The following is a 16,722-nucleotide window of genomic DNA, read 5'->3' as shown; positions in this document are numbered from 1 at the left end:
AGTACATCGACCGGCTGCGTGGTCTGGAAGTGGACCGACACGCACTGGTACCCACAAGTCACTGGGGACAAAAACATGATCATAGGTTGCTATTGTATTGCCTGTGGTGATTGGAAATCAATACCTTACCAACCTTCAATGGAGGCTGATGGAGAGAGAAATTGGAGGAAGGGCTCATTGTAATGGCAGGAGTGGAATGAATGGCCATTTCAATGAGCCTGTCCTCCAATTTAAAATGACACCAGCCGGCACTGCTAACCACTGATACGGTTGGTTTCTATGCTTTTCATGACTTAGCTCCTGATTTCTTACATTTATATTTAGTATGAAGTGAAGAGGACTTTCATCAGGTAGTCAACCAGTGACTGAGAGCACATGACAGTTCTGTCTGAAGTGATGTTTGTCAAGCTTTGTTGTTACATCACATAACCTCTGTGGAAACCTCCATCAAACACAAAGGGAAGTTTACATCTCTTAGAGCGGAAGACATCATTTCCTCAGAAGACGCAGATTGAAACACCCTATTGTCTCAATCACCTCAGATGACCAGAGCTGCACGCTCCTTGTCTCGTTCTAGACATATAAACTCAGCAAAAAAAGAAACGTCCTCTCACTGTCAACTGCATTTATTTTCAGCAAACTTAACATGTGTAAATATTTGTATGAACATAACAAGATTCAACAACTGAGACATAAACTGAACAAGTTCCACAGACATGTGACGAACAGAAATGGAATAATGTGTCCCTGAAACAAAGGGGGGGTCAAAATCAAAAGTAACAGTCAGTATCTGGTGTGGCCACCAGCTGCATTAAGTACTGCAGTGCATCTCCTCCTCATGGACTGCACCAGATTTGCCCGTTCTTGCTGTGAGATGTTACCCCTTCTTCCACCAAGTTTACGGACATTTCTGGGGGAATGGCCCTAGCCCTCACCCTCCGATCCATCAGGTCCCAGATGTGCTCAGTGGGATTGAGATCCGGGCTCTCCGCTGGCCATGGCAGAACACTGACATTCCTGTCTTGCAGGAAATCACGCACAGAACGAGCAGTATGGCTGGTGGCATTGTCATGCTGGAGGGTCATGTCAGGATGGCGCGATGGTCATTTAGTTCAGTTACCTTTGCATTCTTGGGTACAGGAACAATGGTGGCCATTTTGAAGCATTTGGGGACAGCAGAATGGGATAGGGAGAGTATGTCCGTTAACACACCAGCCAGCTGGTCTGCGCATGCTCTGAGGACGCAGCTAGGGATGCCGTCTGGGCTGGCAGCCTTGCGAGGATTAACACGTTTAAATGTCTTACTCACGTCGGCCATGGCGATCCGACAGTACTTGGAACCTGGCCGCGTCGGTGTCACTGTGTTGTCCTCAAAGCGGGCAAAGAGCGTGTTTAGCGTGTCTGGCAGCAAGACGGCGGTCTCGGCGACGTGGCTGGTTTTCCTTTTGTAGTCCGTGATTGTCTGTTGACCCTGCCACATGCGTCTCGTGTCTGAGCCGTTGAATTGCGACTCAACTTTGTCTCGATGTTGACGTTTTGCCTGTTTGATTGCCTTGCGGAGGGAACTACTCTATTTGTATTCTACCATATTCCCCGTCACCTTGCCAAGGTTAAATGCGGTGGTTCGTGCTTGGAGTAGGCCATTCAAGGAGTTGGGCTGATAGTGCCCTCTAATGTCATCGGTCTCCCCCTTTGCTTGCAGAAACAATAGAGGAGCAATAGAGAACAAATGTAGAAAGGCCCACCTTCCACTTGTGCTATGTCATGAACATACCTGGACCACAAAGTGCCTTTTGTTAAGTAAATCAGGTGAAAAGGAGACTGGATTGCGACTTTAATTAAATCACCTTATCTACATTTGCAAAAACAATTAACAATACGGTACAGTATTTTCAATTCAAGTTCTCTGTGAATGACAATGACATCCATGAACGAAATGTCCCCCCCCACATTCTGAATTAGCTTTTTTGTCCCCCCCAGTTTTGTCATTAGAATGTCATATAAAACGAGGCAACGGTGTTCTTTAGGACCATGCAGACGCCTCCGAGCGGTCAGGTAGGACCATGACCATGCAGACACCCCCCACTTCTAAAACCAAAGTTGCACCTTGAAGTGATATTATGAATAGAGGAATTTCTAAAACAAGCCAGTGGATGGCGCTATTAAATAGGTGCTGTGTTTCTATGTCTCTTCACTGTCTCCTATGGAAGTGTAGCAAAGTGGACGCTTACAAAGATTTCCTCACAGGTTATGAAATAGGTTAAATGCACACATGCACCGTCACAATAATGTGCATTTTCCCCCCATTTGCTTTATAGCATACATAGGCATCACAAAAGTAGGTTTAAGTTTAGGTTAATTTGAACATATTTGTACATGTGCACAATGTAAATGTGATGGCATACAGTACTTTAAAAAAAAGATTCAAAGATATAATTAGTCCAAATATATGTGTGGACACTGCATAAATAAATACCACAAATAGGCATATAAATACACCAATAACAAGCATTTCGCTATACCCGCAATAACATCTGCTAAATATGTGTATGTGACCAATACAATTTTAATTTGATAAATAGGCATATCAATATATTTTATTGATGGTGAATAGGGCCACAGCTCTTGATAGGAATGATATTTGGTCTGGTAGTGTGACTTGTTGCAATAGAATATTACCTTAAACTCCTCATATCACTGTCTCCGCATGTGCCAAAGACTTGTGTGATCGTGCAGTGTGTAACAAAGTGTCATAAATAAGACTGATAATGGAACGCGATGGACCTCCTAAGGTCATATAGTCACAGTCGTCCTCCGCTGTATGCATTTCCTGTTAATAACACACAGCAATGTCAAAAGAGTGCACGTACCAAAAACAATACCGGGAGTTTGTTAATGTGCCAAATTAATGTATTTCTGTAAAAGACAAGCCAGGGAGATGTTCTGTAATCTTACCAGGAGAGATATCCACATGGGATTAGAAGCACTATGATGATGGCCAATAGTATACCAATCTTCCAGAATTGGTTACTTTGGGATGGTGTAGGAGAATCTAGGCAACAGCAAAGAAGCATGAAAGACAAAAGAAACTCAAAATAGTCATAATGAATAATCATAATGCATGTATACCAGTGACGTAGTATGTGACACTTGTCCCCAGACTGCTGTTGACAACACAGGTGTAGTTGTGGCCCTTCATTCCGGACACGTAGAGTCTCCTGCCATCTGCAGAGAGATTGGCTGTCTGATTGGACAGCTCTACCCCATCCACCAACCAGGAAAACACTGGGCTGTCCCACTGTGCCCTGTCATTGGCCACCTCACACTGGAGCGACAAAGACGCCACAGGAGCAGCAACTAGGCGAGAGGGAGGGAGAGAAAAAGTTAGGCAGAACAAATAGTCAAAATATAGTTATATTGGTTTTTGCATCCTTACATAGTTCTGCACATAAGGGTAGCCTCGGTACCCAGGCTTCACTCACATTGTTCGGAAGGTGAGGTGAAAGCCTGTGACCGAGGCTAATGTCAAGGTAATGTGACTTTTTTAGTTTGCACAGTATTTGACCCAAACTAAATCTAGGTAGTGACCAGAATTATTGGTGTAGCTGTTTCTCACCAATCTCTCTAACAAGTATATTTGCTGATTTCTCGTTCCCCATCTGGTCAGTCACAGTGATGGTGTAGACTCCATAGTTAGATGAATTTATATTCTCCACCCTAAATAAGGCCCCCTTCTGGTCTAGAGGATTGCCAGGTGCTTCTTGGTAATCGGCCAGCCTGACCTGTCCCTGACCCTTCTCAGTCTGGCGGTCCCAAATCACCATGATGATCTTCTCTGTTGGTGTAATCTGGAACTGGGCCCGCAGGACCAGGTCTCTCCCCGGAGCCACATAAAGGAGACCCTTGTTCTGGAAATGCACTGACAGGCATTGGTGTGGGTGGGGCACTGAGGAAAGATAGACAAGGAATTACTGTACGTCTTATGTACACATTACTGCACCATAAAGTTATTTTTGCAGGGCAATATCTTACTGACAGATGGTGGATTATTTTTTTGAAAACTCACAGAGGGCCAGGATCAGACAAATACGCCAGACCAGGATATGCTGTGTTTCCATCACATCTGCAGAGCTATTTAGATTTTACAATGCTGAGGACAAAGAGTGAAAAAGTTTGCAACAGCATTTCAACGTGCACTCTATCACTCACATTGTCAGGGGCAGAGGCATATCCCCCTAATGTATTTGATGGCAAAATGCTATTCAAATCAAACAACAACAAGCTGTATTTTGATCATTGTTAGCTACAGTATATGCATAAAATGTGTTTCAATGGGCTTGACATACATTTTTTCCCTTAGAGATGGTTCTGTGGCAACATAGTATGGTGGAAATTACAAGATTATGTTATAATGCTATTATTGCATCAAATGGTTGTTTTATGCAACAGAATAAGGGGTTGTTGGAACGCTCATCTGTGTGTGTTCTACTGAGGATGAGCCTCTGGGAGATAACACTGACAGGAGATTTATGATGTCTTTTGGGGGATAAAGCCTAAAGAGACCCCATTCCAGAGCATGAGTTAATGTTTCTGTTCTAAACGGTACCAGGGAGACATGGCTCCAGTATGGAGTTGGGGGGCCAGACACTGGTCTCTCTACACAATGAAAACTGTTTTTTATAGCAGATACTGTCTGCTGTGAATTATAAGTATATTGCATACAAATCTTAACCTTGTGACCCATTCTATACATCTGTTGTTCGTCATGTATGTTGAAAGGGGTGTATCTTGGCTATAAAATACCTTTGTACTTTTGTCTCGGGGCACTCAACGAATCATCTGAGGGTGATTCGTCGACCAGCCATCATTATCGTAGAGCACTCAATCAGTTCAATTTATGTGTGTGTTGTATTGACCTGCTCCCTTATTAATAAGTGATTCAATATTTAGTTTAAGTATAACTCTAACTTGTGAGATAAGTTTCTCTCCTCATTTGATAGTAAAGAAATTAACCACCACAAAAGATATAAAACAATACTACGCATTCAGAGCAGTTTCAGAGCATTTAGAATTGCTATTAAAATAGTCAAACCTTTCTTGCGTATTTTTAACCTGCTCTGTATTACTGTACAATGAGACACCAAATGTATTTATGTGGCGGCATCCTATATTACATAATACTGTATCATTTTCCTGTCAATCCCTTCCGTTCATTATGTACCTTCATTTTGTACCTGATATAAGCAGACATTCTAAACATGGCCAAAAGCCATGGTAACAAGATAATATGTTCAGTTGGCTAGTTAAACCTTGAGCTCACGGTTACTGTTGATTATAACACTTGCCTGGGTGCCAGTGATTCTGTTGTAGCACCCCTTTCAACTTGTCATGCCGAAGAATGCCAAATATGACAACTAAAAGCAGCAGCATCCAGGTTATTCAGTAATACAAAAGACATGTCTTCATATCTTACCTTTTCATTTGGATGTTCTGTAGGGTGACCGTATAGGGCAGCTTGATGTATTTCTATTTTCTTGCCTAATGTTTCCTGATTGAAGGACATCAAACCCAATGCCTACTGGCACTTAAAATAGCTACTGTATGTAAGTGTTGAACCTGTTTTTCTTCCCTTTCCACAATCCAGTATGGCAGGAATGAAAATTTACTTGGTGATAAGGGAGTGACTCCTACAGTACCTAGGGGAGTAACAGAAAGTAACTCCTACTGTACAGTATCTCCCTTGTACCAGATGGTACTCCTGACTGAATAGTCATACATTTTAATTCATCCTTGTACGGATACGGTGCAAGGCACACAAATGCCCTTAAAAAAGGAAACAATTCCACATTCCAGACTTTGGATGAAACAGTATTTCAAGACTATCGCTGTTTTCAATTGTCATTCATATTCAGTGTTGTAAAAATACTTTAAAGTACTACTTAAGTAGTTTTTTGGGGGTATCTGTATTGGTATCTTTATTTTACTATTTATTTTTTGACAGCGTTGACTTTTTACTTCACTACATTCCTAAGGAAAATAATGAGCTTTTTACTCCGTACATTTTCCCTGACACCCAAAAGTTCTCGTTACATTTTGAATTTTTAGTGGGACAGGAAAATGGTCCAATTCACACACTTATCAAGAGGTCATCCCTACTGCCTGATCTGACAGACTCACTAAACACATGCTTCTCTATCCGTGAAAAAAAGAAAAGAAAATGGTGCTATCTGGTTTGCTTAATATAAGGAATTAGAAATGTCTTGTATTGTTGATACTTAAGTATATTTTAGCGATTACGTTTACTTTTGATACTTAAGTATATTTAAAACCTTAGACTTTTACTCAAGGAGTATTCTACTGGTTGACTTTCACTTTTGCTTGAGTTATTTTCTATTACGGAATCATTACTTTTACTCAAGTATGACGATAGGGTACTTTTTTGTTGTTGTTTCCGGAAAGATATTGAAATTCATACCTATCAGTCCACGTCAATGCTGGATAGAGAGCAGAGACCCAAGTCACATTCAGAACAACAGCATCCCTTCAAATACATAGAGATCCACTCACAAACAAGTATCTATATTATCAAAGATGTTCAGATACCTAAGTAAGGAGCCACGTTACCCTCGGGCCTGCTGAGCCCATGTCCATGCGTGCGGACAAGCAGACCCCCATCCACCCGCCGAGACACGTGTCCATCCCCCGTACACACCTCCATGTGCACGCATTTCCAAATGCATCCATATGACACTGACAAATAATGGTAGGGTCCAAGACGTGACACCGGCCTGAGCCATCCGAGCCGCCCAGCCCATCCAGCCACCGCAAAGGTCCGTTGTTTTAAATACAGAGTGACCAATAGATCGGCCAGACCACTCAGCCAGCCCGAGCCGCTTGCACGTCGTGACCCCCAGCCAGTATAGCCAGTAACTCTCACCCCAACACTATTTACCCCAACACTTTCCCGTTTAAATCGTTTCCCAAGGGGAAGGTTTGTTAGCAAAGTACGCCCCCCCCAAAAACAAATCTCACACACACATAAATACGCTGAGTGGACAAAACATTAGGAACATCTTAATACTGATTCCTCCTTTTCCTTTAGAGCAGCCTTAATTCGTCGGTGCATGGACTAGAAGGTGTCAAGTGTTCCAAAGGGATGCTGGCCCATATTGACTCCAATGCTTCCCTTAGTTGTGTCAAGTCGGCTGGATGTCCTTTGGGTGGTGGACCATTTTTGATACACACGTGAAAAACTCACTTCAAGTGCTGGTGTCGTCTGTGGTGTTGTAGCACTGGAAAATGAAAACGGAATATTCCTTTAGAATATCAGTCAAGCAAATATTGTTTAATCATGCTTCACCATCTGGCTGTCCAACGGACAAATCTGGGTTTGGCGGATGCCAGGAGAACGCTACCAGCCCGAATGCATAGTGCCAACTGTCAAGTTCGGTGGAGGAGAAATAATGGTCTAGGTGCTGTTTTTCATGGTTCGGGCTAGGCCCCTTTGTTCCAGTGAAGGGAAATCTTAACGCTACAGCATACAATGGCATTCTAGACTATTCTGTGCTTTCAACTTTGTGGCGGCAGTTTGGGGATGGCCCTTTCCTGTTTCAGTATGACAATGCCCCCGTGCACCTAGCGAAGTCCATACAGAAATGGTTGGTCAGAAACGGTGTGGAAGAACTTGACTGGTCTGCACAGAGCCCTGACCTCAACCCCATCGAACACCTTTGTGATGAATTGGAACACCGACTGCGGGCCAGGCCTAATTGCCCAACATCAGTGCTCGACCTCACTAATGCTCTTGTGGCTGAATGGAAGCAAGTCCCCGCAGCAATGTTCCAACAGCTAGTGGAAAGCCTTCCCAGATGAGTATAGGCTGTTATATCAGCAAAGGGGTAACAAACTCCATATTAATAACCATGATTTTGGAACGAGATGTTCAGGTGTCTACATACTTTTGATCACGTAGTGTATGTTCAGGGAGCTGGGCAGTGACTACTGCCACTAGTTGAGCAGCTATCTGGGCATTTCATGGGCTCCCGAGTGGCGCAGCGTTCTAAAGCACTGCATCTCAGTGCTAGAGGCATCACTACAGACCCTGGTTCGATTCCAGGCTGTATCACAACCGGCCGTGTAAATCGGACTCTGTGGATGAACTAATGAGCATCTCTCTTACTGCTCTTACAGCTTTAGCCTGAAACTTACAGTAATGCGACATAATAGGGAGACTCCAAGAGGACCCAGTTCTAGCACTAATAGTGGTATCGTCAGAGTCCATCACCGATCTCATAGAGTACAAAGAAGGTGTACCAGAGGAAGTTTAATCCTCCATGTGGGACAACAGATTGTTCACAAATATACTGCCTGTTTCAGATTTTGTTGCTCCCAAAGTAGATTCTGTTGCATTTGCTGTTAGGAATGAGAAGACCAGAGTGCTAATAACCTTATTAGGGCTCGTGTCCAGGTGGAGTTGGTATGCGTCCTCTGCATTGGTAGACAGGGAATGAGAACTGCAGAGTTTCTCACAAAGGGCCAATGCCCTTAATTGGGTCTATGAACGTTTCTCATTCTCCCTGAATGGAAGTATATCATTCAAAGAAACCATGGCAATGTCAGCATAGTTCAAGTTATCCTGAAGCTCGTCAGGTGTGGCTGGGGCTTCCCTAGTTGGAGAAGTCCACATTTTTATCTACAGTCTCAACCATTTCTGACACTTCTGCCATCAAGCATGGGAAACTGACGACATTTGGTGTTTGGAGTGTCATGGGGCACTGATCTCGGTGGCCAGTAAGGCTTGTTGAGGATCGGACAAGGACCTCACTGACGGTACAAATGACCATGGTCAAGGCCTCCATTGATGCCTGTTGTGCAGCATGTTGGTCAACTTGTCTTCCTGTCTTACTCACCACGTTTTTCCCACGTTCGCCTTACTGTGCCTTTTGGTGAAAATTGTAGCCATGGGACGGAGATACATGTTAAACTGTCAAACTTTAATTGGCTTGCTTTCAGGTTGTCTGCTGTCATGCTTCGACCATGGGAGGACACTATATATACAAAAGAATGTGGACACCTCTTCAAATTAGTGGATTTGCCTATTTCAGCCTCACCCGTTGCTGACAGGTACATAAAATCGAGCACACAGCCTTTCAATATCATTGGCAGTCGAATGGCTTTACTGAAGAGCTCAGTGACTTTAAATTTGGAACCGTCATAGGATGCCACCTTTCCAACAAGTCAGTTTTTCACATTTCTGCCCTGGTAGAGCTGCTACGGTCAACTGTAAGTGCTGTTATTGTGAAATGTAAACGGCTAGGAACAACAGCGGCTCAGCCGCGAAGTGGTAGGCCACAGAAGCTCACAGAACGGGACCGCCAAGTGCTGAAGCATGTAGCGCGTAAAAATCGTCTGTCCTCGGTTGCAACACTCACTAGTTCCAAACTACCTCAAGAAGCAACTTCAGCACAAGAACTGTTCGCCGGGAGCTTCATTAAATGGGTTTCCATGGCCGGAAATGGGAAACGCGTTCTCTGTAGTGTTGACTCATGCTTCACCATCTGGCTGTCCGACGCACAAATCTGGGTTTGGAGGATACCATGAGAACGCTACCAGCCCGAATGCATAGTGCCAACTGTAAAGTTCGGTGGAGGAGAAATAATGGTCTAGGGCTGTTTTTCATGGTTCGGGCTAGGCCCCTTAGTTCCAGTGAAGGGAAATCTTAACGCTACAGCATACAATGCCATTCTAGACTATTCTGTGCTTCCAACTTTGTGGCGACAGTTTGGGGATGGCCCTTTCCTGTTTCAGTATGACAATGCCCCCGTGCACCTAGCGAAGTCCATACAGAAATGGTTGGTCAGAAACGGTGTGGAAGAACTTGACTGGTCTGCACAGAGCCCTGACCTCAACCCCATCGAACACCTTTGTGATGAGTTGGTACGCCGACTGCGGGCCAGGCCTAATTGCCCAACATCAGTGCTCGACCTCACTAATGCTCTTGTGGCTGAATGGAAGCAAGTCCCCGCAGCAATGTTCCAACAGCTAGTGGAAAGCATTCGCAGATGAGTATAGGCTGTTATATCAGCAAAGGGGTGACCAACTCCATATTAATGCCCATGATTTTGTAATTAGATGTTCAACAAGCAGATCTTAGATGATCGTGTAGTGTAGGTTCAGGGAGCTGGGCAGTGACTACTGCCACTAGTTGAGCAGCTATCTGGGCATTTCACAAGCTCCCGAGTGGCGCATCGGTCTAAAGCACTGCATCTCAGTGCTAGAGGCGTCACTACAGACCCTGGTTCGATTCCAGGCTGTACCACAACCGGCCGTGATTCGGAGTCCCATAGGGCGGGGCACAATTGGCCCAGCGTCGTCTGGGTTACGGTTTGGCCGGGGGAAGGCCTTCATTGTAAATAAGAGTTTGTTCTTAACTGACTTGCCTGTGTCATATGTACAGTAGCTACGGGCCTGAAGTTATCTATCTACTACCAGTAGATTGGTGCAGAAAGAATGCACAGAAACAATAAGTAAGACTTGGCTACTAGGCATAATCATGAGCTCCATTCTTTCATTTATTCAGGAAGAATACCTTTTCACTTTGCTGTGACAGACTGTTGTGTTAATTTCACTGATGCACCTGTAATCGTAATAATGCTTTATGTCCCGCCCTTGCTCTGGCTCCCTTGGGATGCGTGCATGTGCATGCACCTTTTACTGCCGGGTATTTTCCTCTTCGAGCTCTCACTTATAGTGCTTGTTAATTCATTTATCTTTCTCAAGGAACTACAATGCATTTTGGCCATAAGTCAACATACTGTATAGCCTAGTTCCACCAAGTGACATTCCACTGGAAGAGAAGAAAAACAAAGAACAAAATACACTTTTTACTTTAGTTCACTTGTTTGGGAGCTAATTTCTCTGGATGTTTTTAAATAGATATAATTGATAAAACTGAAGCTTTTTATACAATGTATGTTTTTATTTTATTTATAATTTTGAGCTTTAATAGGTAAATACATTTTCCACACAGCCTACATTACAAGGCTACAATATGCGTTTGCGAGTTTGATCATTCCCTGTCTCTGCTAAAGGGCAGCACTTGCACATTCGTATTTTCACAATCAAAACACCTCAAAAGAAATTCAGCTCCCCACATTTATAAGTGTAGCATGTGTAAAATATTCAACACAGATACCAACTGCTCTTGAATTACATTTTGTAAGTTTTCCCACAAGCATCAACTGAGAAAGAACAGCAGGATATGGTTGTGATTTTGAATGGAAACTAATTGGTGTCATCGGCTACTAATGTTTGTAGCTGGTGTGCCTAAATAAACAAACCCAGCATGGATTGCGTGCGCTCTTGGCCCATAGGCTCACAATGCTGCTTTCAAGTAATTGAGGCGAACGATCCCTTTAAGAGGACAGGTGTGTCTGCAAGACAGAGGTGTATTCACTAGGAACCAAACAGAAGCAAAGGTGTGAAACAGGGAGGGACCTGTCTGAATTTGTCCTATAAGAAACCTTTGTATTTATTGCACAATGTTTTCCGTTGCAAGAGGTTTTACTAAGGTGTGGACAAATGAATACACCTGTGGAGACAGGTGAGAGTGGAGAAACAGGAAATGAAACCTTCACACATAAACAAACTGGTTTTGCCAAAAATCTGCTTATGGCTTTTACAACTGAAACATGAGAGAAGAGAGAAAAGTCTGTCGTAAGTGTTGACATTGAACATCTTTCAAGACATGTTTTTAATTAAGTGAAAGTGAGTTTATTCACAATAGATTAACCCTATGTACTCTGTCTGGTTTAGAATGCTAGCACGCTAAGCTACTAGCATGTCCTATTTGAGTTTTCAGAAGAACGCAGCCTGGGTTTCTTTCTTTCTGTGTTTTAATAAGTCTTAAACAGACACATTTCATTCACTTCAATTTAGTTGTGATTTGAGTCTGAGTCAAAAATACTCCACAGGCTATCCTGACTGATGTGATGAACTTACACCTGCTTCCCGTAATTCTGTCATTGGCAGGTAAGGCATCTCTCCTCCCTCAATTTTTTGACAGGGGTTTCAATGTTGACTTCAGTGAGTACCCTAACCTAAAGCTGACCAAAAGGGTGTGCCTGTGAAAAGAATGCTGATGTGTGTATTTTTTTTATGTTGGAGGAGTAGCTCTACGTTTTATTTGGGAAATTCCAAGGTGACAGAAACAATGTCTCCTCCCCAGCTCGGCTGCATTCTTAGTCCGTGTTTTTTGTTGCATAAATGAAAAATAAAGTCACACACATCTCTCCTTCTTGTGGTTTTATTCAACCAAAGTTTTGGCTTAACAACCTTTATCAGGGTGTGTGATATCCTAATACACAATGTCCAATGGCTTATCAGCCCTGCCGAGCCCTATGGGCCCTGATCGGAGCACTATGTAGTGCACTATAAAGGGTACAGGGTGCCATTTGGGACACAGTCTCTGAATCCCATACATACTTTCTCTATCCAGTATCCACCTCTACTGAAGTCAGCTAAGCACTGTATTGTTTTTAACAAGGCTATAAACGTGTGCTGCTGTTTTACTGCAAATGATCAACGAGGGAACCTCGATGCAATTCATCTCAAATTTTGTCTTTCTCGTGCACACCTTGTAAAGTCAATTCACCATGACTGATCAGGAGCATATTCATTTGATTTAGTATCATTCATCTGCTGAAGACTTTTGGGGCCTTTTTATATGCTTGTAAAGTGTTTTGATAATTCCCCCAACTATGTACCCCTCAAACTCTCTCATACCAGTGTTATAACAACCTGTCATAATCACTGTAAGAAAGTAAGCAGGTAAATAAGTGATAAGCATTGTATTCCTTTCTTCTCCCCCCTCTCCTACCCTCTAGTGTTCCTCTCCGTTGCTCTCTCCCAGGACCTGGTCTCAATCCAGTTTAAATCAGATCCAGTCCTGGTGCAGACTGGCACTGATGCGGTCTTCACGGTGGTCACAGTGGTACAGGTGTTTTCCATCACATGGGGTTACCCAGGTGGGGTGACCCCCCTGGGGCTATGGGTGGGTGGCAGTGCGGTGCTCAACACTGTGACCCAGTACCAGGGCAGGGTCACCATCACAGCCACCCAGCTCCGTATCAGCAGTGCCCAGCTGGGAGACGCGGGGAACTACACAGTGAAGGTGGACCCCTCGCCCACCACGGGCCTGGCACAAAACACCAGGTCCATACAGCTCAGGGTGTTCGGTAAGGAGGGAGGGAGGAAAGGCAGGAGTGATGTAATGAGGGAGGAAAGGCAGGAGTGATGTAATGAGGGAGGAAAGGAAGGAGTGGTGTAATGAGGGAGGAAAGGAAGGAGGGATGTAGTGAGTGATGTAATGAGGGAGGAAACAAAGGAGGGATGTAGTGAGTGATGTAATGAGGGAGGAAAGGAAGGAGGGATGTAATGAAGGAGGAAACGAACGAGGGATGTAGTGAGTGATATAATGAGGGAGGAAAGGAAGGAGAGATGTAGTGAGTGATGTAATGAGGGAGGAAAGGAAGGAGGGATGTAGTGAGTGATGTAATGAGGGAGGAAACGAAGGAGGGATGTAGTGAGTGATGTAATGAGGGAGGAAAGGAAGGAGGGATGTAGTGAGTGATGTAATGAGGGAGGAAAGGAAGGAGAGATGTAATGAGGGAGGGTGGGAGGAGGTGATGGAGTGAGGGAGATAAAGGAGGAGGATGGGAGGGAGGATTACAGAAGTAAGTGAATAGCAGTGGTGGAAAATCGAGCATGTAAGTGTAATGTGATTATAGCCACTTGTTTGTCCAGACCTGTTAGTGTTTGTAATTACTATTGTTTTTAGTTACAGATAGCACTTCTATCTTTATTTTCTCAGTCCAGGCCTAGCGCTTATTGGCATTTTGTCTGACCCTTTATTTACCATCTGCTCCCATGTGTTTATATTGTTTCTTCTCCCAAACCTCCATTATTTTCATTAAACAAAATTAATTTAGGCAGAAAACACTAAGCGTCCCTCTATTTTTCAGCGTATTTTGAAGCTTGAATTGATTCCCCCTCTGTCTGTGATCACACTGTGAAAGCCCAATAATGGCTCATTCAAAAGCTCTCCCTGTGTGTGTGTATCTCCCAATCAGTCTACTACTCCAGTATTTACATTCATCTCACTAGCCTGGTCCCAGAATAGTTTGTGGCATGATAATGACTATAGGAGTTGTCAATGATCATAGTAGGAGTTGACAATTACCATAGGAGTTGGCATGACCATAAGAGTTGTCAATGGCCGTAGGAGTTGGCAAGACACCACAAACAGATCTAGGACCAGTCTATAATCTCCCAGTTTCTCTTCTCTCCCCACCCTAGATGCAGTGGATGGCGTGACTATGTTTGTGCCGTCAGTGGCTCTGGAGGGGGGCAATGTGTCTGTGCGCTGTACCTGGACCATGGGGACAGAGACCAGTGTGCTGTGGGGTAAAGGGGGCTCTGCTCTCACCTCGAACTCCAGGGTCACTATCAAAGGGGGCGACCTGGTGATCAACCCGGCCAGGAGGGAAGATGCCGGGGTCTACTCCTGCACCGTCTCTAACCTCGTCAGCGCTCAGACAGCCTCAAAGTCCCTCACAGTTTACTGTGAGTAATTGCATGCTCAGCTGCTAATGCTAATAACATAAGCTAATTAGACTCCCACACAGTCTCACAAGTGAGCAGGGCTGGATTACTGATTTGGCACGCAGGGGTAATCCAGGGGCAATTAGATAGCATATGAGCACGTGATAAGCCATTGCAAAATGTGTAGAATTGTGATTAACCGGAAATTAGCTTTAAAACTGCAACATTTTCTCTCAGCCTCATAATGGCAAAATGTGTAGAATAGCATGGGATTAGCTATATACTGTAACTGCACAATTTCCTCTAAGCCTCATCCCACTGCTGTCTTGCTTCTGAAGCTAAGCAGGGTTGGTCCTGGTCAGTCCCTGGATGGGAGATCAGATGCTGCTGGAAGTGGTGTTGGAGGGCCAGTAGGAGGCACCCTTTCATCTGGTATAAAAATATATATAATGAACAAAAATGTAAACGCAACAATTCAAACAATTTTACTGAGTTACAGTTCATTTAAGGAAATCAGTCAATTTATATTAAGAAATTAGGCTCTAATCTATGGATTTCACATGACTGGGCAGGGGTGGGCCTGGGAGGGCATAGGACACCCACTTGGGAGCCAGACCCATCCAGTGGGGAGCCAGGCCCAGCCAATCAGAATACGCTTTTCCCTGGATGTGGAGGTCCTGGGTTGGCATGGTTACACATGGTCTGCGGTTGTGAGGCTGGTTGACGTACTGCCAAATTCTCTAAAACGATGTTGGAGGCAGCTTATGATAGAGAAATGAACATTCAATTATCTGGCACAATTCTCTGGCAACAGCTCTGGTGAACATTGCTGCAGTCAGCATGCCAAAACTTGCTCCCTCAAAACTTGAGACATCTGTGGAATTGTGTTGTGTGACAAAACTGCACATTTTAGTGGCCTTTTATTGTCCCCAGCAAAAAGTGCACCTGTGTAATGATCATGCTGTTTAATCAGCTTTAATCAGGTGGATGGATTATCTTGGCAAAGGAGAAATGTTGACTAACAGGGATGTAAACACATTTGAGCACAACATTTGAGAGAAGTATGATTTTTGTGCTTATGGAAAAATGCGTCGATTTTGTATTTATTTCAGCTAATGAAACATGGGACTGACACTTTACATGTTGCATTTATAGTTCTGTTCGGTATAATAATACCCCAATGCAACCGGGCAGTGATTGGGGACATTTCCCTGTGTAGGGTGCCGTCTTTCGGATGGGATGTTAAACGGGTGTCCTGACTCTCTGTGGTCACTAAAGATCTCATGGCACTTAGCGTAAGAGTAGGGTTGTTAAACCCCGGTCAACTTACCTGGTAATAAGGGTAAAAAAATACATAAGAAAATTGCTAAATGTGTAGAATAGCATGAGGTTAGCTGAAAGACCACACAATTAGAATCGCAGGGAAAACTGTGGCCCCAGATGGTGGTCCGGCTCTGACTGTGAGTCGCTATCTAGTGTCCAGGGTTGTGTTAATTAGGGCACACACAAAACAATTGGTGTCTGATTTGAGAAGTCAGAGTAGTCTTTCCTTGTCTTAGTCTGTTTTCTTTTGTTTGGTGCCTAATGTACATGACCCAGCAGCTAAAATGCTAATGCTAATACTATGAGCTAGTTGTTTTACATTTAACATTTAAGTCATTTAGCAGACGCTCTTATCCAGAGCGACTTACAAGTTGGTGCATTCACCTTATGATATCCAGTGGAACAACCACTTTACAATAGTGCATCTAACTCTTTTAAGGGGGGTTAGAAGGATTACTTGATCCTATCCTAGGTATTCCTTAAAGAGGTGGTTTTACTAGCTAGCATTACACCAAGTAATGTAACTGCCAGTTAGCCACAGAAGCACATCACTATATGGGCTACAGGGCTTATTCGCATTAGCAATAACGACTCGTGAAGCTACTAGTCATACCCAACACCAGTAATATTGACCCCATGCATTTTGAGGTGAACCTCTACTGTGGCAGTCTGTGAGTCTGTCTGTTGATGCCCCCCCCCTTTTTACCTCAAGATATTACTTGGTGAAAACAACTTGCAGTTAAAATTTTCCATGGTAACAGTGGGAGGGAGGGAGGAGGAGGGGGGGGGGAGGGGAGG

General features: G+C 43.8%; 2 protein-coding genes across 2 annotated transcripts in view; one reads left to right on the top strand and one right to left on the bottom strand.

Annotated features, from left to right (window-relative positions):
- Nucleotides 1-1,821: 1,821 nt before the first annotated feature.
- Nucleotides 1,822-5,655, bottom strand: LOC111958572 (uncharacterized). Its single transcript, XM_023979837.2, has 6 exons — nt 5,474-5,655; nt 4,067-4,150; nt 3,617-3,946; nt 3,130-3,357; nt 2,956-3,052; nt 1,822-2,830 (listed from the first exon to the last, which is right to left on the bottom strand). Exons 2-6 carry the CDS (start codon nt 4,116-4,118, stop codon nt 2,794-2,796), a joined length of 744 nt encoding a protein of 247 aa, XP_023835605.1. The 5' UTR covers nt 4,119-4,150; nt 5,474-5,655; the 3' UTR covers nt 1,822-2,793.
- Nucleotides 5,656-11,566: 5,911 nt separating this feature from the next.
- Nucleotides 11,567-16,722, top strand: part of LOC111958689 (proteoglycan 4) — an 11,787-nt gene continuing 6,631 nt past the window's right edge. Inside the window, exons 1-4 of the mRNA XM_023979937.1 lie at nt 11,567-11,715; nt 11,973-12,030; nt 12,885-13,235; nt 14,356-14,622. Coding sequence (XP_023835705.1) covers nt 11,991-12,030; nt 12,885-13,235; nt 14,356-14,622 — 658 coding nt within the window. The 5' untranslated portion in view covers nt 11,567-11,715; nt 11,973-11,990. The remainder of the gene's footprint in view (nt 11,716-11,972; nt 12,031-12,884; nt 13,236-14,355; nt 14,623-16,722) is intronic.

The sequence above is a fragment of the Salvelinus sp. IW2-2015 genome, linkage group LG35, assembly GCF_002910315.2.
Source record: "Salvelinus sp. IW2-2015 linkage group LG35, ASM291031v2, whole genome shotgun sequence".
Classification (NCBI taxonomy): Eukaryota; Metazoa; Chordata; class Actinopteri; order Salmoniformes; family Salmonidae; genus Salvelinus; species Salvelinus sp. IW2-2015.
The sequence above is the reverse complement of the archived record's forward strand: the minus strand, read 5'-3'. Positions and strand labels throughout refer to the sequence as shown.